Source organism: Pteronotus mesoamericanus, unplaced genomic scaffold, assembly GCF_021234165.1.
Source record: "Pteronotus mesoamericanus isolate MK-2021 breed Mesoamerican mustached bat unplaced genomic scaffold, CSHL_Meso_final scaffold_54, whole genome shotgun sequence".
Lineage (NCBI taxonomy): Eukaryota > Metazoa > Chordata > Mammalia > Chiroptera > Mormoopidae > Pteronotus > Pteronotus mesoamericanus.
In genome coordinates this window covers 28,056,192-28,081,731 of record NW_026555321.1, presented here as the reverse complement: position 1 = coordinate 28,081,731, position 25,540 = coordinate 28,056,192, and the positions used below count along the sequence as shown (strand labels likewise).

The following is a 25,540-nucleotide window of genomic DNA, read 5'->3' as shown; positions in this document are numbered from 1 at the left end:
TCACATAATAATGATGACCTTGGACAGATTACTTAGTTGAGGTTCTGAATGTCAGTTGTCTCATTTCAAAAACAGGAAAATAATCTCATCTCAAAAACAGCTACCTCATAAGGACCCTTGTGAAAATGAAATGATAAAAACTAGGACCTTGCCTAGCAGAGTGCCTGTTTTTGGCACATGGTATAGGCACACTGCAAATCCCTAATGAAGCTCGTTGACCCCGTCATTCCTTGAGTGATTCTGGCTTTTGATTCATAGGCATTCACAATTCTGCCAGCTGTAGATTCTCAGCCAAACACATATACCAGATATCTGAACCTGTGGTTTCTCTATTACTTAGATGGATTACTATGGCAACAACACAGTAGTAGAGTAAAACTAACTTGTTTATATCAGTCTAAAATAGCTAATTTTTCCTCTGCAGGGGTGTCCAACCCGCAGTCTGCATGAAAGCACTTTTTTGCTTATCTGCGGTGGTGGATAGCAAAGAAATTATGCTTGGACCTTTTTCTTGCTTATTAGGTTTTGTTAGTGTTTGTGGATTTAATGTGTGGCCGAAGACAACTCTTCCTCCAGAAGAGACATGGCCCACAGACACCAAAAGGTTGGAAACCCCTGATAGATCTTGTTGAAAACTATTCCCCAAAATATAAGGGAACTACCTTGAAGGATCAAAAATGGATGTTTCAATTATTGGTTTTCTGCCACAAACCAGTCTCCTGCTTAAAACCCAAAAGAAAAGAAGGCTCGTAAGATCCCACTTCCTCAGTCTGTGTTTCTTCTGAAAAATCAAGTTTAGGTATAACAGATTTATTCATACTGTTACATGTCTCAGTAGTTCTCTTTTTAATTTTTACTTATCAATTTGAGAGAGAGAGAGAGAAAGAAAGAAACATTGATTTGTTGTTCCACTTATCCATGCATTCACTGATTGATTCCTGTATGTGCCCTGACTGGAATCAAACCTGCAAACCTTGGTGTATCGGGACACTAGCCAACTGAGCTTCCTGGCCCAGACAGTAGTTCTTTTTTATTACTGACTAGTATTCCATTGTATGGATATACCACAATTTGTTTATCCATTCTTCAGTCAATGAACATTTGTATTGTTTCCTGTTGTAGGCTATTATGAATAAAGCTGTCATGAATATTCAAATATAAACTTCTGTGTTGACATAAGCTTTCATTTTTCTAAGGTACCTAGGAGTTGAATTGTTGGGTCATAGGGTAAATGTATGTTTAACTTTATAAGAAATTGTCGGACATGTTTCCTGAAGTGTCTGTACAAATTGGTATTCCCATTAGCAATATATAAGAGTGTTGGTTGCCCTGTGTCCTTGTCAGCACTTGGTATGGTCAGTCTTTTCTCATTTTAGCTATTCAAGTGGGTTTATGTGGTATCTTAGGTGTGGTTTGAATTTGCATTTCCCCACTGACTAAATAATGTTGTGCATCATTTCATGTGCATACTTGCCATCAGCATATCTTCAATGAATTACATTGTTTGCCCATCTTTTAATGGTTTTATTTGGGTTGTTGTCTTATTCTAGATACAAGTCCTTTATTAAATATGTATTATACAAATATTTTCTCCCAGCCTGTAGTTTCCCTTTTTATTTTATTAACAGTAAATTTGGAACAACAAGCATTTTATATTTTAATATGCAATTTTTCAATTAAAAAAGATACTTTGCACTTTTTTTTAACCAATTTGGCGGTCATAGTACCTTTTAATTTTGTTTAGTTTTTTAAACATTTTTTTAATTTTTTTAAATTATATTTTATTGATTATGGTATTACCTTTGTTCCAATTTTTCCCCCTTTGCCCTCCTCCACCCAGTGCCCGCATTCCCTCTGACAGTGCCACCAATTAGTTCATGTCCATGGGTCATGCATATAAATTCTTCGGCTACTCCATTTCATACACTGTTCTTAACATCACCCTGTTTTATTTTGTACCTACCAATTTGTGCTTCATAATCCCTACACCTTTTCCCCCCTTCTCCCTCTTTATCCTCCTAATTGGTAACCATCCTAATGATAGCCATATCTCTGATTCTGTTTCTATTTGCTCAGGTTGTTTTTTAGATTGTTTTAGGTTGTTGATAAGTGTGACTTTATTGCCATTTTAATGTTTTGACCTTCTTCTTTTTATTAAATAAGTCCCTTTAACATTTCATATCATAATGGCTTGGTGATGGTAAACTCCTTTAGCTTTACCTTGTCTGGGAAATACATTATCTGTCCTTCAATTCTAAATGATAGCTTTGCTGGATAGAGTAATCTAAGTTATAGTTCCTTGCTTTTCATCACTTTGAATACTTCTTGCCTGCAAAGTTTCTTTTGAGAAATCAGCAGACAGCATTATGGGAAGTCCCCGTAGGTAACTATATGCTTTTCTACTGCTGCTTTTAAGATTCTCTCTTTATCTTTAATCTTTGGCATTTTAATTAGGACATGTCTTGGTGTGGTCCTCTTTGTGATCATCTTGTTTGGGACTCTGTGATTCCTGGACTTGTATGTTTATTTCCTTCACCAAATTGGGGAAGTCTTCTCTCATTATTTTTTCAAATAAGTTACCAATTTCTTTCTCTTCTCTTTCTGGCACCCCTATGATTTAAATGCTGGTATCTTTGAAATTGTCCCAGTAGCTCCTTACCCTATCCTTGTTTTTTTTTTTAATTCTTTTTTTCTTGCTGTTCTGATTGAATTTATTTCTTCCTTATGTTTCAAATGATTGATTTGATTCTCAGCTTCATCCATTTACTGTTGTTTCCCTGTGAATTGTTCTTTATTTCAGTGAGCATGTCCTTTATTTCTGACTGGATCTTTTTTATCCTCCAGAGGTCCTCACTGAGTTCCTTGAGTATCATTGTAACCAGTGTTTTGAACTCTGCATCTGATAGTTTGCTTATCTCCATTTTGTTTTGTTCTTTTTCTGGAGTTTTGATCTGTTCTTTCATTTGGGCCATGTTTCTTTGTCTCCTTATTTTGGCAGGCTCCCCTGTGTTTGTTTCTATGTATTAGGTAGAGCTGCTATGACTCTCAGTTTTAGTAGCGTGGCCTAATGTAGTAGGTGTCCTGTAGATCCCACGGCACAGCCTCCCCTATCACCCAAGCTGGGTAATTGATGTGTGGCCCTCATGTGGGCTGAGTACATGCTCCTCTTGTAGTTGAGGCTTGATTGTTGTTGGCAGGTCAATAGGAGGGATTTACCCAGGCCAGTCAGCTGCAAGGACTGGCTGTGACCACTGACCACCAACCTCTACCCTCCGTGGAGGATCAGCTGTGTGTGGGTCAGGGTCGTGGTGCTCTGTTGTAGTATATAGCTGTCCGCTGGGTGTGTAGGGTTTTCCTGGTGGTGCCGGCCAAAGTCATCCCTGCCCATATACTGCCCAGGGCCACTCTGCATGGACTGTAGAGCAATATAAGATGGCTGCTACTTATGCTGGGCTTGGAGGTTCCCAAGCAAAGCCAAGCTGTGAGTCTAGGCTGGCTGCTGCTAGTGCTATTCCTGGGGCCACTTAGCAAAAGGTGTGGTGGCTGGGGGCACCCTGGGGTTGGCTGTTGCTTATTTGATAGGATTTAGGAAGTTGTGAAGCATAAGTCAAGATCAACCATTCATATGGAAAAGTCACTGTTAACAGCTTGTGTGGGCCATAAGTTGGATGGTATAGAGTCTCAGGGGATCTTCAGGGCAGGACAGTGTTAGCCAGGTTGATGGAGTCTCAGATGTGGCACCTTCCTGCTGTCTCTGTGACTCTGTGCGGGGATGGTTCAGAAAAGGGACAGTGGCCTTTGTCCACCTTTCTGTCTGGGAGAAGGCTGTTCCCCAGCCCCCACCTCAATGCCAAACACTTCAATTCCTCCCTGTACGCCACTGGAGCCTTTCAAGGTGCTACCACTGTGCTGGAGTCAGAGGGAGTAAGTCTGAATAAGCCCATGTGTGAGTTCCTTTTTTTTTTTAAGGTTTTATTTATTTAATTTTAGAGAGAAGGGAAGGAGGGAGAGAAACAGCAATGTGTGAGAGATACATCCACCAGTTGCTTCTCTCATGCCTCCAACCCAAGACCTGGCCTGCAACCCAGGCATGTGCCCTGACTGGGAATCAAACCAGCGACCTTTCATTTCTCAGGCTGGCATTCAGTTCACTGAGCCACATCAGCCAGAGCCATGTGTGAGTTCTTTAAGGGGAACTGCTTGGGACTGCAGAAGTTTCTTCTACTGATTCATTCCGTTCTAGGTTTTGCTGCCAGAAGTTATAGGGACTTATATCCTTGGCACTGGAACCCTGGGCTGGGGGGACCTGGTGTGAGGCTGGGACTCCTTGCCCCTGAGATATCCCTCCTGATATTTTATCCGCCACACATGCTTGTGGGACCAGCCTGTTCCATGTCTCAGCCTCTCCTACCAGTCTGGATGAATGTGTTTTAATTCCGTAGTGGTCAGACTTTCATTCAACTCAATTTCTGATGGTCCTGAGTGATGTTTGTTTTATAGTTTAGTTGTAATTTTGATGTGGTTGTGCAAGAAGGCAAGCTATGTTACCTGTGCTGCCATCTTGACTGGAAGTCTATTTGTACTTCTTTATGTCCTATTTAAGAGTCTTTGCCTAAGCCAGGATTACTAAGATTTTCTCCTATATTTTTTTTCTCAGGGGTTATAGTTTTTGCTCTTAAATTTGTCTGTAATAACTTTTGAGTTAATTTTTGTATATGAAATGAGGAAAGGGGTTTGGTGCATATGAATAACCAATCATTATGGTATTATTCATTGACAGTATTACCCTTTCCCATAGAATTGCTTCATGCCTTTGTCAAATATGAGTTTACTGTGTGGTTGAGGGTCTATTTCTAGATTTTATTTGTTCCATTGAGCTAAATGTATGTGTTCATGTTAATTACACACTACTTAATGTAGCTCAAGTAGTCCTCAGTGAAGTATAGTTTTGCCCCGCATGGGACATTTAACAGTGCCTGGAGACATATTGATTATCACAACTCATGGGGATTTGCCTCTGGTAAGGTAGAGGCCAGGGATGCTGCTAAACACCCTGCAGTGTATAGGACACTTTCCCCTAACAAAGAAATAGCCCACCTAAAATGTCAGTATTACTGAGGATGAGAAACTCTGCTCTAGCTATATTTTAAGTCCTGAAATCAGATAGTACAAGTCTTCCAACTTTGTTCTTTTTCAAAGTTAGTTTAGCTATACCAGATCTGTTGTGTTTTTATATAAATTTTAGAATTAGTTTGTAAATATCTACAGGTTCCTGTTGATATTTTTACTGGTACTGCATTGAATCTGTAGATAAATTTGGGAAGTATTGACATCTTAACAATGTTGAGTCTTCTCATTTATAAGCATGGTTTAATGTCTTTTAAGTCTTTTGTAGTTTGTCTCAGTAAAATGTGGTTTTCATCGTACAGAGCTTGTACATATTTTGTTAAATTTATCCTCAAGTTTTTCATATTATTGGTATTATTACAAATTATCTTTTATTTCAATCTCTGATTTTTTAATTGCTAGAATATAAAAGCAGTTGCTTTTTTAGGTTTCCTTGTTTCCTGTAACCTCACTAATAAACTCACTACTAGTAAATTTTTATGAGTTTCATAGGATTTTTCACACAGACCAACATTTTGTCCATTTTACTTATTCCTTTCTTATTTTTATGCCCTTTGCCCTTTTTTCTTGACTTATTGCATTGGCTTAGACTCCTGTTCAATGTTGGAGCAGTGGAAGTGGACATCGTTGTCTTGTTCCTGTTCTTAGGGGGGAAGCATTAATTTTTTTACCATTATATATAGTTTTTAGCTGTAGGTTTTTTACCATTATGTATAATTTTTAGCTGTAGATGCCTTTTAGCCCAGTGAGGAGGTTCCCTTCTACTCCTTGTCTGCTGAAAGTTATTATCATGAGTGGTTGTTGCATTTTGCCAAATACCTCATCTATATTGATCAAGATGATAGTGAAGTTTTTATTTTTTATTCTGTTTATACACAGTGAATTACATTGATTTTATGATGTTAAACCAACATTATATTCCTGGGTAAACCTCACTTAGGCATGATATATTATGCCAAAGTGATAGAGTATCCTTTTTATGTATTCTTGGATTCAGTTTGCTAAAATTTTGTTTAGGATTTTTGAGAGATATTGGCCTATAATCTACTTACAATGTTTTATATTTGTTTTTGTTTTATTTGTTTTGATTATTTTTCTGAAGTACCTTTAATCCTAGTAGACACCTTATTTTATCCCAGCATTTTCAAGGCATTAACCTCTGAAAGAAGAATTCCACTTACTTATAAAAATTCTGTTGTGTTTTCAGTGGTATTTGCCAGGAACTGTGCTAAGCTTGTTATGTTTATGTCGTATAATCCTCACAACCTCCTTGCAAGATAAGTACTATTAATTCTCCATTTCTAGTACTAAGAAATGAGAAAACTGAGGCTCAGTGCATTTAATTTTCCCAAGTGGTAGAGACGATTCATATCCTGACTTTCAGATCAGAGTCCAGCCTTCTAAGCACACTGCTCTGTGTACTTACCTTTTTCAGGAAATCTTTTATTAATGGAACATTACTGACAAGACCAGAGGAATTTAAAGAACTATACCTCTAAATAATCTCACTCCACCCCATTATGCTAATTTCTTTTAGTATTGTTTATATGCTTACTTATTTTCCACTTTATTTTGAGACTGTCTCTGATAATTGGCATATTAGCTCACCAATTTATGAGTTCTACCATGTGCACTTTATTGGAGAAACTTGAATATTTCTAACTGGTTGTTACAGTGCTTCGGTTTAAACCTTACATCCGTTAGTTGTTTCTTGATATTGTTAATGTGGATTAGAGCTTCCTTGAGAGAAATCACACTTTCTTTTTTACTATGCTCTATTCCGTATTTTCAATAGTATCAATAAACATATTGATAAACATATTGTTTGTGTAAAATTGTAGTGTGGGTGAAAGTTAAGAGAGGCAAGGGTAGATCAGAAGTTATTTCTTCCACTTATCAGAGGTTAGACATTTGCCAGATTATTGAGGACCTTTCATTTTAGCCTCAATAATTCAACTCTGGGAAGCCTGGGGTCAGCTCGCAGCCAGCTAGTCAGCCCAAATTTAATCCCTGCTCTTATTCCATTGTCAAATAGGTGAAAATACATGGAAAAGCCAACTTACAAATAGAATGAGAAACTGGAAATATAAATTAAAATATGCCAGGCCTCAGGAAGATTTTTTATGAGTAAACGTAAAGACAGATCCTTGAGACTGAATAGCAGGGGCAGGCAGGAGAAAACTAGGTTTTCTACCCATCTTTACTGCCTCCCTACATGGTAAGGAAGCTGGCTCTTTGCCAACCAGAAACTTGGCAGCTGTCCTCTGTGGTGTTGCAACTGCTATCTGCAGTGTCCAGGGCTCTTTTTCTGCCTCCCATCTCTCTTATCGTTACCTCTCCGCTCCCCTTGGTGACCACAGTTCTGTAAAGGCAGGGGCAGGAGCAGGCTGGTTATGGTGCATTTTCAAATGCGAAGGGAATAGTGGTAGGAACGAGCAGAGAGAAGAGAATTTGGGGAAGTGGTATGCGTTTTTCAGGCCCTACTTCAAATACACAAATGAAGCTTTTTATTATGGAAAATTTAATAACTTAGAAAAGAGAACAGTTTAATGAACTTTCTCATACCGATCACCAGCTTCACTCTTGGTTTGGCCCTATTTTGACTAGGGAAAACTAGATTCTGTTTCAGTGTCCAGGATTAAATAACCAATCACATACATCACATAATGAGACAGTAGAACCAGGAGAGTCTTAGTTCACCAGAGCCCTAGTTTGTCAGGGGCTTCTTCACATAGATTCCATGAAGTGACTTCAAGTTACAACAGACTGAATTGATAAGCAAAATTCTGTGTTCCAGAGAGAGAGTATGTAATTTTAGTGGGATCCCAGCAAGATCCTTAATCTCCAAAATAGATGAGAACCATAATATTATAAGACTGCTCAACACTAGGAATTTGACTAAGGGCTGTGTGATTCTATCTTTTTTCCAACTTAAGAACTGAGAATTAAAGTTAAATAATACCCAGGGGAACAGTGAAGGGGAGAGGTCAACCAGAAGTTACCTAAATTTTTTCTTAGTAAACACCAAACCTGGATAATTTTTTCAATTTTCTACTAATGGATAATGGTTTTTTAAGCCATCATCAGCATATTAAAAATTCTGCAAAATAAAAGAAAAAACCTCATACTAAAGACACAGGAAAATCATACTTGGAAAAAATTGAGAGAGGAAACAAGATAATATTAGATGATATTTGCTTTCTTCCTGAAATTATTTAATGAATCTGAATTAGTGTTTAAAAGACATGGAAAGGGATCAACTGAGATACCAGCAAAGATTATCATAATAATAGCTAAATATTTATTGAGGACCAGATACTGTATTAAAACCCTTCATGAATTAATTAATTAATTAAGTGATTATTCCCAAGGAAGTTGAAGTAAATTGGTTAAATCACTTCCCCAAAATTATACAACTAGTGAGAGGTGGGTCTCAGATTTGAATCCAAGAGAGATTCTAGGGCCCTGAACTTAGGGGAAATAAGGGTGATTACAAAGGATCTTGAATTGTTATTTGTACTTTACTATATTTTAAAATTTCTTCAAGACTCCTCAAAACCCACAAATATATTAAAATTCAAGATGCTATTAAAATTCATGATAATACCCTGGCTGGCTAGCTCAGTTGGTTAGAGTATCACCCAGATATGCCAAGGTTGCAGGTTCAATTCCTGTGTAGGGCACATACAAGAATCAACCAATGAATGCATAAATAAGTGGAACAACAAATTGACGTTTCTCTCCCCTCCCCTTCTCTCTAGCTCTAAAATCAATTTAAAAATTTTTAAGTAAATGAAATTTTTAAAAATCCACAATAGAGTCAAAAGATAATCAGTGTTGAAAATCAAGTCATTGATGTACAAAAGAAATTGAAGTTCTTCAAAAATACAACAGTGGAAAAAGGTAAAAATGATAGATACAGAGAATTAAAATCCTCAGTATGTAGTTAAATAGTATTCTTGAGTAAAGGAGAATAATAAATAGAAGAGAAGCAATACTCAAAGGCAAAATAGAAGACAACATACTTGAAGTTAAGAAATACATTTACAGTTTAAAGAATTTCTCTGATACATAAAGAATACTGGATATATCAGGTTGAAAATTTTGAGAATTAAAAAATATAGGCATCTCAGAAAGGGATGGAAAGGAGAGTGCTACAAAAAGTTATAAATAAAACTAATCACAGATTTTCTGTCCAGTACAACAGAGCAAAAACAGTGGAACAATATTGATAGTATTATTAGGAAAAAGAAAATGTATACAGAGTTATTAGCAAAAGACAGAAAATAAAGGAAGTAATATTAAAGAACAAGAAATATAGTGACAGAGTATAAGACTACCTTATCTGTAATTAGAATAAAGATTAATATTTTAACATATAAATGTAAAAGACAGAGACTCAAGTTGGATGAAAAAACCAACATCCAAAACTCATACTACCTGATTTTTGAGGCTACTCTAAAGCTACAGTAATCAAGAGAGTATAGTACAATACCTTTATCCACAGGCTTTGCTTTCTGTGGTTTCAGTTACCCATGGCCAACTGTGGTCCAAAAACATTAAATGGAAAATTTCAGAAATAAACAATCATAAATTTTAAATTGTAAACTTTTCTAATTAGCATAATGAAATCTCACACTACCCCATCTAGAACATGAATCACGTTGAATATGCTACCCACCCATTAGTCACATAGTAACTGCCTCAATTAACAGATCGACTGTTGAGGTATGGCAGTGTTTGTGTTCAAGTAACCCTTGTAGTCGTCTAACACTAGGTCGCAATTCACCTCGTATCATCTCACCACACAGGCATTGTATCAGTTCCCATCACAAGAAGAAGGGTATGTACAGTACAATAAGATATTTTGAGAGAGAAACCACATTCACATAACTTTTTTAAAGAAGATTTTACTCATTTATTTTTAGAGAGAGGGGAAGGGAGGGAGAAAGAAGGAGAGAAATATCAATGTGTGGTTGCCTCTCGCGCGCCCCCTACTGGGTACCTGGCCCGCAGCTCAAGCATGTGCCTTGACTGGGCATCAAACTGGTGACCTTTTGGCTTGCAGGCTGGCACCCAATCCACTGAGCCACACAACAGCCAAGGCCACATTCATATAACTTATTACAGTATATATTTTCTATTTCATTATTAGTTATTGTTAACCTCTTACTGTACTTAATTTATAAATTAAACTTTATCTTAGGTATGTGTGAATAGGAAAAAACCTATGTAGGATCCTACTATCTTTGATTTTAGGCATCCACTGGGGGTCGTGGAATGTATCCTCCCAGAGAAGGGGGACTGCTTGTATTAAGGAAAGAATGGATACATAGTGTAGCAGAATAGAGAAGAGCTCAGAAGTAGACCTACACAAATACCATCAACTGATCTTTGTTTGACAGAGGAAGAATGGGAATTCAATGGAGAAAGGAGAGTCTTTTCAACAAATGAGGCTGGAAAGATGAACAATTGAAGTCCACATAAAAAATAATGAACCTGGGCACAGACCTTATACATCAAAATGGATCATGCACATAAATGTAAATCAAAAAGATAAAACATCTGGAAGAAAAATAGTAGGAGAAAATCTAGGTGACCTTGGCTTTGGCAATGACTCTTCAGATACAATAGCATATTAACACATCTGATAAAAGACTTTGCGAAGTTAGCCAATTGCAAAGTTAGAGAGCAGTGCACAAAAGGTTGCCCTTACTTCTGATACCAGTTGCAAGTTCAAGGGTCTCCAAAACCACCTTTGGGTTTGATAATTCTGTAGAAGGACTCAGAATTCATTGAAATTGGTTATACTCACAGTTAACAGTTTACTACAGTTGAAGGACACTGATTTAAATAGGTCAAGTGAAAAGGCACAAAGGGCAGAGTCCAGAAATGAACTCAATGTGGAGCTTCTGGTTGTCTTTTCCCCATGGAGTCGGGTACAGCTTCACTTTCCTGATATTGATGTTTGATAGCATGCACAGAGTATTGCCTGCCGGAGAAGCCTATACAAGCTTTGGTGTCCAGAGTCTTTTCTGGGCTTCAGTCGTGGGAGCCTGACCAGGTACTCCCATTGCTGATTGAAGTCTCTAGCCCCTTGGGAAGTCGAGCTGATACCACACTCAAATTCCCCCACCGTAAATCTCATTGTTGGTGTGACTCAAAGCCTCCAGGCTAAATCACATTGTTGCTCCAGCTGGCCCAATGCTCCCAGTTAAAGAAGGATACTTTCATCAGGCAAGACATTCAAAGGATTTAGAGATCAACTCCCAGGGGCTAAGGACAAAGTCAGACCTCTCTTTGGGTCAAATTAAATTACTACCTAAATTTGCATCCAAAATATAAAAAGAACTCAAGAAGGGGGCAAAAGACCTGAAGAGACACTTCACCAAAGAATATATACAAAAGGCAAATAAGCATATGAAAGATAACTCAACATAATTTGCCATTAGGAAATGGCAAATTAAACCAACAGTGAAAAAGCAACACCTTTGGAATGGCTAAAATCTAAAAAACTGACAGTACCAAACTGCAGACTGGAATGCAAGTAATGGACTTATTCTCGGTCTGTTAGAATGCAAAATGGTGCAGGCACTTTGGAAAACTGTTAATAGTTTCTTATAAAACTAAACAGCCTTCTAAAGGAAGTCCTTCTGGCTCCCATTACTTGTGTGATTAATCTTGCATGTGTCACCAAATTCCCATCTCTGCCACTCCCAGGTGAATATTCTCCCCACACTACTTCAACTCCAACACTCGGTGGCTTACAAACAGAGAAGGTCTCTTCTTCTGAGGCATTCATGGAACACTTACAGAAGGTAACCATTACAGAAAACAGGAAAATTTCAATATTGTCTGTAAAACAGTAATTTGATATATCTTTATATCTGGCCACATTGTAATAAAATGTGAAATTAATACTAGAAGCCCATCTATCATTTCTCCCCCAAAATAGCTGTCAAGCTAAAACAGAAACCTTGAAGTGCAATTACTTAAAAATAACAAAAAATTATAATTTATATGTATATACACATACATACACACATATGTATGAAGGTACAGTCAAAATTGTGTATATGCTTTTATTATTTTAAAATGGAATTATACAGCACAGCCTGATGCGGCTCAATGGATTAAGTGCTGTCGTGCAACATGAAAAGTCACTGGTTCGATTCCCAGTCAGGGCACATGCCTGGGTTGCAGGCTGGGCCCCCAGTTGGGGGTGGGCAAGAGGTGACTGATTAATGTATCTCTGGATTGATGCATCTGTTGAGAGAGACAATGGATCAATGTTTCTCACATATCGATGTTTCTCTCCCTCCTTTCCCCTCTCTCTAAGAAGAAATAAATACAATCTTTAAAAAAAAATGGAATTAAACAATTTGTCTCCCAAAGTTAGGAAAAAGTTAGAAGAGGAGGAATATAATAAAAATTTTAAATTTGAATAAAATCAGATGATAGAAATAAGGTAAAACTGGAAGAGCTGGTAAATTTACCATAATAACAAACTCTAGGGAGTCATTTAGCAAAACGTTGGAAATATTAGTAACATTATACATCAGATTATTACATAGCAGTTAAGGAGTTTGAAAATACTGCTGAAATAAATTATTTGGGGGAAAATTTTATTACTAAGATTGATTTTTCTATTTTTAAAGTAGAAAACTCACCCTGGCCAGGTTGCTCAGTTGGTTGTAGCATCGTCCCTTACACCAAAAGGTTGCAGGTTCAGCTCCAGGTCAGGGCACCATATGTAGGTTGTGGGTTTGAGCTCTGGTCAGGGTGCATACAGCAGACGACTGATTGATGTTTCTCTCCCGATCTTTCACCCTTCCTCTCTCTCTAAAATAAGTTTTTAAAAAATCCTCAGGTGAAGGTTTTTTTTAAAAAGTAGAAAACTCAAAAAGTCTAATACGTTGGAAGAAATAGAAATTGTCTGATAAATCACTTTAAAAGAATCTCTAGTCCTGAGAGTTTTATGGGTAAACTTTTTCCTGTTTCTATGAATAGATAACCCAGGCAATAAAACACTCAGTGTACAAAACTAAAGGTTTCCCAGTGCATGGAACAAAACTGATTTGACTAGACAATAAAAATTAACACTACAAAAAGTTATAAACCAGTCACACACTATAGAAGCAAAACTTTAGTATTAGCAAATAAAATGAACATAGTAAGAGAACTGTTAGGTTGGCCAAAAAGTTCATTTGTTTTTTTCCATAAGATGGCTCTAGTAGTGCTTAGTTGTCCTTAACTTCATTCAAAACAACTTTGTTAGATTATATTGTGTCAGCTGTCATATCAGCGTGCATTTAAAAAAACTTATCAAAACAGATGCATTTTTGTGTAGCCATTTTAATATTGAAAATGGAAGAATATGCAGTGTTTTTGACATTATGCTTTATTATTTCAAGAAAGGTAAAAATGCAACTGAAACGCACAAAAAAGATTTGTGCAGTGTATAGAGAAGATGCTGTGATTAACTGCACATGTCGAAAGTGGTTTGCAAAGTTTCATGCTGGAGATTTCTCTCTGGATGATGATCCACCATCAGGTAGACCAGTTGAAATTGATGGTGATCAAATCAAGACATTAATTGAGGACAATCAACACTCTACCTTGTGGGAAATAGCCAACATACTCAAAATCTCCAAATCAATAAAGTTATTGGTGAAAATGAAAAATGTGTCTCTTATTTTATGGAAAAAACCATACAGACTTTTTTGGTCAATCCAATATATACCTTGAACCAAGTAGAATTTGTCTCAAGAAGGTAAAAATGGTTGATTTAATACTAAGGTTACCGATAATATGTTTACGTAGGTAGAGCAAAGAACCATATTTTTGTATGAAATACTTTTCATGCTATATAAAAAAATTTTTTTACATCATACAAACTAGGAATTAAAAGATACTTTTAAATATATTTTTAAGAGGCTATTATTATTAGTCTATACCACATTTAATGCCTTTCCATTAAAAACAGAAATTCCCATTTAAAACAGGAATAAGATAAGGAGGTCAGCTGACACCACTATTTATTTAGTTTTCTATTGTTTCATTTTTTAATGTCAGATTTATTGAGGTATAATTTACATATAGTAAAGTTTACTCTTTGGTGTTTTTTGTATATTGTATGTATTGAACCCTGCTACTGTGTTAAACTCATTAAAATTAAAACATTAAAAACTAATGTTTACTAAAATTTATTACTTTTGATGGCTCTTTTTATAGATCCTTTTGGATTATGCCAGCTAGCATTCCTTGGATAGATACTACTTGCTCATAATGTATTATCCTTTTTAACTTATTGCTGTATTCAGTTTGCTTAACATTTTGTTAAGAGTTTTTTAAAAGATATATGAATCCTATGAGAATAGGGTGAGTGTAAGTTTTTATAAAACCAACAAAACAATGATCTTTTAAAATATAATGTTATGAAAGTCATCTCGTTAAGTCACAAGCAGTGCTGCTTCTTTGTATCTCTTAGAAAGCAATATAGTAAGGAAGCAAAATATTCTCCCTTATTTAAAAAAAGGCAAAACTTGAAGCTTTGACACTTCACGGATGCCCAGTGTTTCAGCAGAGGAAGGAGGAGGCGATCTGTGCCCAATGGAGGCAACATTACTCAGCAGTACTTACTGGGACGAGCTTTTAATGAGGAATGTAAAAAACTAACGCCATGTTTCTTGAGCTTAGCTACACATTGGAATTATCTGAGACCTTTCGATGCTTCATCCCACCCTCATGGGTTCCAATGGAGTTGCTTTGAGATGTGACTTGGACATGAGATCTTTTTACATTTTTATTTATTGATTAGAGAGAGAGAGAAACTTCAATTTGTTGTTCCACTTATTTATGCATTCCTTATTTGATTCTTGTATGTGCCCTGACTGGGGATTGAACCTGCAACCTTGGCACTTCGGAACGACACTCTAACCAACTGAGCTACCAAGCCGAGGCGACAGGAGATTTTTAGGTTTTGTGGTTGACTCTAATTTGCAGCCAAGGCTGAGGATCACACCTTTATAGGCTGATAGAAAGCCTTTTGGGCTGTTGGAGACTTTGTAAGGTCTGGAAGATTTGCATTAGCAGATGGAGGAAATATCAAGTGACATTTACATTATTATCACTAAGATATTCAGCAAAAACAAATGTTTTATTATGTACTAAGAAAGATAAAAGACAATTCAGGAAATGAAAGTCATTTCATATTCCTGGAAGAGAAGTGTAAGTATTTAAAAATTGACAGTTCTTTCCAAAGCAAATAAAAGTTATATGACACCACTTCAATCAAATCTTGCTAGAGTTTTTAAAAACTAGTAATGTCTCCCACCACCCAGATCTTGGTTTCTAATACTATTCTCCAAAAAAGGGACCCAAGGCTCTAGAAAAATAGCTAATCTAGTTTTGGGGCAGCAAATATACAAGGTAACCTGGAGTGTCTTAAATACCAAAAATATAAGAAAATATTATTAATAAAAAAACCAAAATGGTGGCGAGTGCCAAAGCAATGCAGGAGCCAGCCCAAAAAAGCTCCCAATGGCCAAGCTGGAGCAATTTGAGCAAGAAAATAAATACTGTAATGTTGGATTTTAACCTAAAGTATAAAATAAAACTACATCAGTTCATATTTTTCTAAATAATGGACTGAATAAATATGTAGGGGAAAGAGACAGCTGCCCATAGAGAATTCCAAATACTTTATGTAGATAAGGTCCCCAGGGGGTAAAACTTAAATCCTCCAGCCCCTCTTGAATGGGTGGGCTGAGTGCAGTGCCGTGCTTCCAAAGAGTAGCCCATGGAAACACGGGGCGGCTGTGGAGGAGGAACTTCGCAGTGGAGAAAACTAGAAAAACACCACCTTGGCCAGGTAACCCTTAAGGTTAATTTTATCAGCCATAAGTCATGTTGATAGCATGTACCCTGATATGATGTGATGGAGTCTTCCAGTAACCCATACTAATTATCGTCTAACAACGAGGAAAAAAGTCAGGCAAATCCAGAGGGTATGGCATTCTACAAAATACCTGACCAGTACTTCTCAAAGCTGTCGAGGTCATCAGAAAGCAAGGCAGATCTGAGAAACTGTCCCAGACCAGAGGGGGCTTAGTAAACATGATAACTAAAGGTAACACAAATAAATAAATTACATATTGACATTGCAAGAAGAAATGTGGTAGCAGAATGGCATACTCATAAAAGAAGTGCAAATGCATAAGGAAAATATGAATGTGTGTTCAATTTCACCAGTAATCAAAACACACATTTAAATGAAAAAAGCCCATGTTTCCCAGTCACATTAGTGAAGTGATTGTTTTTGTTTTTTTGTTAATACCCACATCAGGGCGGTAGGGGAGAGTATGGGAACTCAGAGGGGCAGAACCCCTGGAGGATGATTTGCTCAGTGCAAATCAAAAGTCTTGATAACATGCACGCTCTGACTCGGCGTTTTCTCTTCTGTGGATTTATCCTAGTTAAACAAAGATCTGTGGGAAGGTTTTAGCAAAAAATAGTTTATATCCTTTGACCCAGTAGAAACCCTTTCGGCATGTTGTGATTAGAAAAGAGAGAGAGATTTGAGTATAGAAATGTTAATTACATAATTGCTTATAATGGTAAAACATGGAGACTGTATAAATTCTCATAGGAAAATAAAATATAACACATCAATACAGTGAATTAGTACATGTTCCTGATTGTGTTTAGCAAATACTTATTGAGGGGTGTTAATCCTTGTGTTCCTTTTTATTCTTCTGCTCATAATGACATCCATGATTCTGATTCTTCCCGCATGTTCTTTGCTGTAACCTCAGATAAGAAAATAGAAGTGGGTTCCTTCTACTGTTTTGTAAAAATAAACAAAATTAGTCACCTTTTCCCATAACCATTCCATTATATGTATTTTATTTGTCATCCTCAGCTTCTATTTATTTGCTTTATTTTAGTTACGGGTATTATGTGAGCCTTTTCTCAGTTCTATTTTTCTGCCTGAAACACTCTTTTCCCCCACTTTATGGCTGACACCACCTCATCTTTCAGGTTGCAGGTTAAATATCACTCCCGCAGAGAGATCTTCCGGGACCATCTAATTTAAAAGAGCATACATGTAATAATCCTTCCCAGCTTTCTGATGCCCACTAGTTTCTTTCAATGCAGTGAACACAATAGATATTTTTGTATTTGTTTACTTGTGTACAGTATTTCCTCCATTAGACTGTAACTTCCTGAGGCTAGGGATTATATCTTTTCCTTCACCAATGTATTTTTAGGTCTCCTTCTAGCATCTGGCACATTGTCAAGGTTACTAAATACGTGCAGCTAGAACAACATAGTTCATTTTGTAGCTTTGACAATAATAGCTCATTAAGAATTTGTCACAGACAACAGTGCAGTGATGGCCAGAGGGAAGGGGACCCGGGGTGGGCGGAGGTGGGCAATGTGGGGAAATGGGGACATCTGTAATTGTGTCAACAATAAAAAAAGAAAAAAAGAATTTATCATGTGGCTGTGTAGCTCAGTTAGTTAGAGCCAAGGTTGTGGTTCGATTGCAGTCAGGGCACACACAAGAAGCAACCAATGAATGCATGGATAAGCGGAACAACAAATCAGTGTTTCTCTCCCTCTCCTCCCTTCCTCTCTTCTCTAAAATCAAATTTATCATGTAACTTAACTAAAAGTTCTTGAAATTTAAATTGTAACAAGTTTATTCTTGTAACACATTTAATTTATCTTGTCTATACTGGCCTTAGTATTTTAATGTTATTTTATGTAGGAATTTAGAGGAAGATGGTTAGGTAAGACCCTAAAGAGAGGTAAGAGAAGCTCTCATAGCAGAGATGGAACTACTCCTGGATGCTGAGGAGTGAGCAGACTTTGAAGAGGCAAAGAAGAGGGTAAAGACATTTTGGACTATAGCTGTATGTGGCATTATTTTTATAGCTTTTTTTTAAAGCATAGTTTTAGGTTGAGAGCAGAATTGAGGGGAAGGTACAGAGATTTCCCATACACCCTCTGCACCCACTGCTGCATGAGGGTTTTTTTTTTTTTAATTTTTAAAAATCCTCACCCAAAGATATGTTTGTTGATTTTTAGAGAGAGAGGAAGGGGAGAGGGGGAGAAAGAAAGAACTATCAATATGAGAGAGACACACAGATCAGTTGCCTCACCGCATGTGCCCCAACTAGGGATTGAACTTACAACCTAGGTATGTGCTCTGACCAGGAATCAAACCCGCAGCCTTCTAGTGTATGGGATGATGTTCCAGCCAACTGAGCCACCCAGCCAGTTACACCTTTTACCTTTTGGTTAAAAAATTCAGTTAAATTTTTTTTTTAAAGACTTTATTATTTACTTTTTAGACAGAGGGGAAGGAAGGGAGAAAGAAGGTGAGAAACATCAATATGTGGTTGCCTCTTGCATGCCCCCTACCGGGGACCCGGCCCACAACCCAGGCATGTGCCCTGATTGGGAATTGAACCAGAGATTCTTTGGTTCACAGGCCTGTGCTCAATCCACTGAGCCACACCAGCCAGGGCTCAAATTTTTTTTTTTATTGTGGTAAAATACACATAACAAAATTTATCATCTCAGCCAATTTTAAAGCATTACAGTTTGGTGGTAGTGAATTCATAATGTTGTGCAACCACCATGCTATACATTCCCAGACCTCTGTTCATCTTGTAAAATTGAAACTCTATACCCTATTTTTCCCTACCCATAGAACCTGCCTGTATGATATTGACTGCTAAGTATCTCATGTAAGTGGAATCATACAGTATTTGTCTTTTTTGTCTGTCTTGTTTCACTCGGAATAATGTCCTCATGGTTTATCCATGTTGTAGCATATGCCAGAATATCCATACTTTTTAAGGCTGAATAATATTCCATTGTATGTACATACCACCCTTCTCCCCTCTTACAGCTGTCAGTCTGTTCCATGTTTCCATGTCTCGGGTTCTATTTTCTCATTAGTTTATTTTGTTCCTTAGATTCCAGGTATAAATGAGGTCATATGGTATTTGTCTTTTGCTGACTTGCTTACTTCACTTAGTGATAGTCTCCAGTTCAGTCCAGGCTGTTGCAAAAAGTAGGATTTGTTTCCTTCTTTCTGCTACATAGTATTCCATTGAGTAAATATAACACAGTTTTTTAATCCACTCATCTACTGATGGCTGCTTGGGCTGTTTCTAACCCTTGGCTATTATAAATTGTGCTGCTGTGAACACTGGGGTGCACAGATTCTTTTGAATTGATGATTCAGAATTCTTAGGGTATAATCCCAGCAGTGGAATCACTGGGTCAAAAGCCAGTTCTATTTTTAGTTTTTTGAGGAAATTCCATATTGTTTTCCACAGTGGCTGCACCAGTCTGCCTTTCTACCAACAGTGCACTCGGGTGCCCTTTTCTCCACAGCCTCGCCAGCATTTGTTGTTTGTAGATTTATTAATGGTAGCCACTCTGACTGGTGTGAGGGGACATCATATGGTCTTATTTTTATTTTTTTAGATTTTTTAAAATTTATTTTTATTTTTAGAAAGAGGGGAAGGGAGGGAGAAAGAGATGGAGAGAAACGTCAGTGTGTGGTTACCTCTTGCACGCCCCCTGCTAGGGGCCTGGCCCACAACCCAGGCATGTGCCCTGACTAGGATCAAACCGGCAACCTTTTGGTTCGCAGGCTGGAGCTCAATCCACTGAGGCACCCAGTCAGGGCTTATGTGGTTTTAGTTTCCATCTCTCTAATGGCTAGTGATGTTGAGCATTTTTTCATATGTCTGTGAGCCATCTGTATGTCCTCCTTTTTTAATTGGGTTGTTTGTCTTCCTAGTGTTGAGTCATATGAGTTTTTTATATATATTGGAGGTTAAACCCTTGTCTGATATGTCATTGGCAAATATGTTATCCCATACAGTTGGTTCTTTTTTCATTTTGATAATGGTTTCTTTAGCTGTGCAGAAACTTTTTAATTTGATGTAGTCCCATTTGCTTGGGGTTCCCCCCCCCCCTTTATTTCCCTTGCCCTAGAAGATACAGCAATGAAAATATTGCTATGTGGGATGCAAGTTTTTTATCCATTTTGAGTTTATTCTGATGCATGGTGTAGGTTAGTGGCCTAGTTTCATTTTTTTGGCATGTACCATTTCAGTTCTCCCAACACCATTTATTGAAGAGGCTGTTTTTACTCCGTTGTATGCTCGTGCCCCCTTTGTTGAATATTAATTGACCATAGAGACATGGGTTTATTTCTGGGCTCTCTATTCTGTTCCATTGATCTATGTATCTGTTCTTATGCCAGTACAAGGCTGTCTTGATTACCATGGCCTTGTAGTGTAGTTTGATATGAGGTATTGTGATCCTTCCTACTTTGGTCTTCCTTCTCAGGATTGCTGAGGCTATTCAGGGTCTTTTTTGGTTCCATATAAATTTTTGGAATATTTGTTCTAGATCTGTGAAGTATGCCATTGTTATTTTAATAGGAATTGTGTTGAATCTATAGATTGCTTTGAGTAGTACACACATTTTAATGATGTTAATTCTTCCAATCCATGAACACGGTATATGCTTCCATTTATTTATTCTTCACTTCTGACTGGTTCTCTTTTGTGGTTTCCTAATCATTTCTCACACTCTGTGAGCTACTTGAGCCAACTAATTTCCTTTAAAGTCAAATTAGTTTGAACTGAGTTTCCGTCCCTTGTCACTAAATCAATACATGAATTTGGACCAAGCATTCTGACTCCAATGCTCATGCTTTCTCCAAATGTTTTGTATCTACAATGTCCAGTATAGCAGCTGCGAGCCACGTGTGGCTGGGTAACATGTATCTAGTGCAATTGGGAAATTAACATTTTAATTTTATTTAACTTTAATCTATTTAAATTTAAATATCCACATGTGGCTATGGCTCTATTGTAGTTCTAGACATTTTGAGGTTATTAGAAGTTGTATTTTTTTAAATTTTTACTTATTGATTTTAGAGACAGGAAGGGAGAGAGAGGGAAAGAGAAAGAGAGATGGATTTGTTCCACTTATTTACACATTCATTGGTTGAATTTTACATGTGCCCTGACCAGGGATCAAACATGCAACCTTGGAATATCAGGAAATAGTCTAACCAACTGAGCTATCTGGCCAGACTCTTTTGCTTTGTTTTTAAATCAGGGAAGTGGTATGTGTTTTAGAAAAAAAACTGGAAACATGATTAGACAGTTTACTTGAAAATGTGAATATGTATAGGAAATCAACATAGCTAATTTCCATTCCCTCAATATGGATCTGGTAGATGTGTTTAGCAGAAATGGGACAAAAGAAACTCTTATTGTGCTATCATAGTGTCATTTCTGCCTATAGAGAATATAAATTAGAATATAAATGTATTTATTTGTAAAATATAGTAAATATTTGTTCAGGTCGCCAAGAAATATAGCCAACTTTAGTTCAAATACATTAGCACATAAGTCGGGGGAGAGAATGCCTAGCCCCCTGTTGGTGTTTTCCAGGTAATCAATAGTTGTAAATAATGGTTTGCTTAAGTGGATGTTCTATGTAAGATTAAAAAGAAATTATTTGAGAGGACCTACATGAGATGCATTTTCTTATGCCACAGGAAGCCTATGAATTTTCCCAACGTGTGTCGTTCACGTGTCGGGGACAGGAGGGAAGGAGCACAGAAGGCGGCGAGCGTGCTGCCTGCTGAGGAAGGCTTGGTTGGAGTGGGTTTGAAGGGCAGTGTGAGGGAAGAATTGGGACTGCAGAAAGGGCAGCCCCAGGGAAGACAAACAGGGAGAAAGAAAGAGATAGAAGACTAGAGATAGGATTAATGTCAGACCTATGGAGTGGACAGTAGGGAAAAGGTCCGTTTGCTGTCTAGCTCAGAGCCTGGTGCTCAATAAGCATCTGTTGAAGGAAAGAATGAATAATAGCTAAGGAAAGAAAGACTTGCTCCAATGGGAACAATGTGATCCTACTTTGGCCTGACATTTTTTTTTTAAGATTTTATTTGTCTATTTTAGAGAGAGAGGAAGGGAGGGAGAAAGAGAGGGACTCTCATACACCCCCCTCCCCCAAAAGGAACAAACCTGCAACCAAGGAATTGAACCCTGACCAAGAATCGAACCGGCAACCTCTTGCTCTGTGGGACAACGCCCAACCAACTGAGCCACACTGATCAGGGTAGCCCCACCTTATTTTATCTATACTTGACCTCAGCCATCACATGTCTTCCTGACCTTGGGTTGCTCTTGGATTTATTTTTAGAACACATACTGAATGCATGAATATTATATTTGAACTTGTAATCATTGTCCAGCTCTGAGGGGTCAGCGTAGAGGGGATGGGGTGGGAATGCTCTGCTATGTAGAGGGATGGGGAGTGTACCTGAGTACTAGGAAGTTTAATTTCCTATTCTTTTAAGACTGTACCAGAGTAGGTGTAACCATATCTAGCCTCTGAATGTCTGTGCCCTGAGTAATATAGTGAGCACTTCTGGCTGATCTGATAGGTTGGAAGTATGTGTTTGTTTCCTCTCTGTGGCTTGTGGAAGGCAGTTCAGATGATAAGCAGAACGGAGAGTTCAACATTATTTTCAATAGGGTATGTAAATGGATGCAAACATACAAGATTTTAATTTACAAAACTGATCGGATGCTGTGTAATTTACAAGTTTCTTCTTTTTTTATTCAAAACTCCTCTGAAATCTGGTGGGCCATAAAAACTTTGTGTATAGAATTTAACTGATTACTCAAATATTTTAATGAATTTCACATCTGATAGTGAAAACAGATTGTAGAATCTGAAAAGATACAAGACCATATAGGTTGTATTCTCAATTTTTCTTAAAAAAAGATTTTATTTATTTATTTACTTCTAGAAACAAGGGAAGGGAGGGAGAAAGAGAGGGAGAGAAACATCAGTGTGTGAGAAATACATTGACCAGTTGCCTCTCACATGCACCCAACTGGGGACCTCGCCTGCAACCCAAGCACATGCCCTGACCGGGAATTGAACCAGTGGCCTTTTGGTTCACAAGCTGGCACTCAATCTACTGAGCCACACCAGGCAGGGCTGCATTTTCAGTTTTAAGTGACTATATGTTTGCAACACAATCTAATTTGCACCTTTCTTATATCATTTTTGACATATCTCAGTAGGCATGTAAGTGTAACAGGGTTCATAGTCTGTTTGCAAAGTTTGACTAAGAAAAGGCCCTCTTTGATCTGCTTCATTCAATATATGTTTATTGGAGTGTCTAACAGTGCCTATTACAACACTGAAGACAGAACAACCCTCCTGGGCCGATGTCAAAGCATACTTTCAGAGGGGCATAGTTCAGATTAGGTGGTAACTAATAAAATCAGCACAGGTGCCTTAGTCATCTAGGAGGGGTGTACAGGGAATTGAGATATAAACTAATAAACTCACTGAAGACGGAGATTTTTGTTTCACTTCTGGCTGCTGTGTTCACTGCTCTGTCTCCGAGCCCAAGATAGTGCTTGGCTCCTAATAGGCACTCAGTAAATATATATTGTTGATCGAAGAGTTTATTGCTTTGAATTTGTATAATCATAGACATGTATTTCAGTAAATAATTTTTAAATTTAACTAGTTGAAAATTTTATAACCTCAGTTACTTTATTTTTATGTTTGTTACCTACTTTTTGTTTCTTCTTGTGCCCAAGTATCAGAGTGCAGGTAAAACCCATTAATATTAATAATAAGGTATATGGTGATTTGATATTGCAAAGGATAGATTTGGAAAGCAACTTAGGGGGGTCATCTTTTATTCAACTTCCTGTCTAAGAAAAGCTGAGTAAAATGGTTACATACGTATTTTTAATTAATCATTATAAAAACTAGGACAAGATAACCTGGGTTCTCTCTTGAGAAAGTGGAGAAAGGTACTTAACCCTAGGTATAAAGGTACTAACCTGAAAATGTCAGAACTTCGAACTGTGTGGGAAAGTGGAAAAAAAAATTGAGCACAACTAAGCTGCTCTTTGTTGATATGAGAAATGGGCCTGTCATTCATTTTGGCATTGAAGCATAGCCTCCTATCTCAGGGGGCAGGACTGGGACTTTTTTTCCTCCCCAGAGAGCTGGACAGTTATTACAGGTTGAAAAGCCCTGACCAGTTTTTCAAGAGTTCTCCTCCTTTTTTTCCCCCCTCTGAAACTCATGGTGCTTTTGCTCTGCTTTCAAGATGCATTAAGATCTCCTGCTTGTGACTGCTTTGGAGCCAGCAAATACCTTGACATGTATAATTCGAATTATGCAGGTTTCATGAGTAAGTTTAATCTTATTTTTTAGCTAGTTAAAATTCAAGTGCTTTTTAGGAAAATGGAGTTAGGCATTATACTGTTTTACCACTTTTATTTCAGGCATATTTTAAGTAACCTTTCAAAAAGCAAGATTTTACATAAAAAGGTCCCTTTGTCTGTTAAGACCTGCACTTTCAGTTTCTTTTGAAGTGTTGTTGCGTTAGATAGTATTCATTTGTCTTCTGAAAGACAGTTAACTCACCAGTTTTCTTGAGCATCTTTTTAGTTTTACTGAGAAGTGCTTTAAATTGAGCTTTCTGAGCTCGATTACTTATGTCTGACACAGTCTCAAGTTTCCAGTGAATGGTAACAAAGACTGTAGAGTGTTGTTGGTACTGCAGTGAGAGGCATGCTTCTTTAGACCAGGTAAGAGAGATCATTTTGTTTCTTCCTGCTGGGTGAGTTTTTGCAGCGCTTATTTTATATTCTTTCAACAGTAGCAATATTAAATTGATAAATAGCCAGGAGCACGCTGAATTCAAGACGTCCTTGCTTGTTGCAGACAGGAAAACTACAGAGTATGGGGGTTGGGGTGGGTGGGGGGGAGGGGTAGAGTAAGCTTAGTTTATCACTGTTACTTATATAAATCAATTAAAATGTGAAAATAATTCCGGAGCTCAGTTTTCTTCATTTAGGAACTGAGGAAGCAGTTGAGGAAATGCATAATTTTAAAGGTACTTACTTCATGGTTATTACTTGTAAATGCAATCCAAATGATAGTATTTACTTTCATTTCTTTCCAGTAGTTAATAAAATAAGCTTTGTCCTCAACTATACATTTTTTCCATTTATGAAAACTTTTAAATTGTCAACAGTGAAATATGCTTCCTCAGGATCCTTGGAATAAACCTGACACTTAAAAAATTTTTCAGCTTATAGCTGTTTCATTCCTTTTTTTTTTTTTCCCCCTAGTACATTTTTCTTAAAAAGTATTTGTGCTTTGAAAATGTCAGCTGTATTCTAATGAAGCTCGGGCATTGTTTGCTCATAAAGGGGCCGGTGCATTCCACTGCTTTATGGTTTATTATGAGGCACAGTGTGAGCGTGTGGGTGGCACCATTTGGTGTCTGCCTCTTGGGGTAGTGACTGCCATTATG

At 37.4% G+C, this 25,540-nt stretch overlaps 1 protein-coding gene across 10 annotated transcripts in view; it reads left to right on the top strand.

The window, feature by feature from the left end:
- TFDP2 (transcription factor Dp-2) overlaps positions 1-25,540 on the top strand; it is a 169,975-nt gene that overhangs the window by 80,696 nt on the left and 63,739 nt on the right. For 3 of the 10 annotated variants that reach the window (XM_054595453.1, XM_054595456.1, XM_054595452.1), the window contains exon 1: positions 24,252-24,409. The exons of 4 other annotated variants lie outside the window; for them this stretch is intronic. In XM_054595453.1, the coding sequence (XP_054451428.1) occupies positions 24,301-24,409 (109 nt within the window). In that variant the 5' untranslated portion in view covers positions 24,252-24,300. Of the gene's footprint in view, positions 1-24,251; positions 24,410-24,742; positions 24,810-25,540 lie in introns of those variants that run through there. 3 more of the 10 variants (XM_054595461.1, XM_054595459.1, XM_054595462.1) reach the window with 3 other exon arrangements.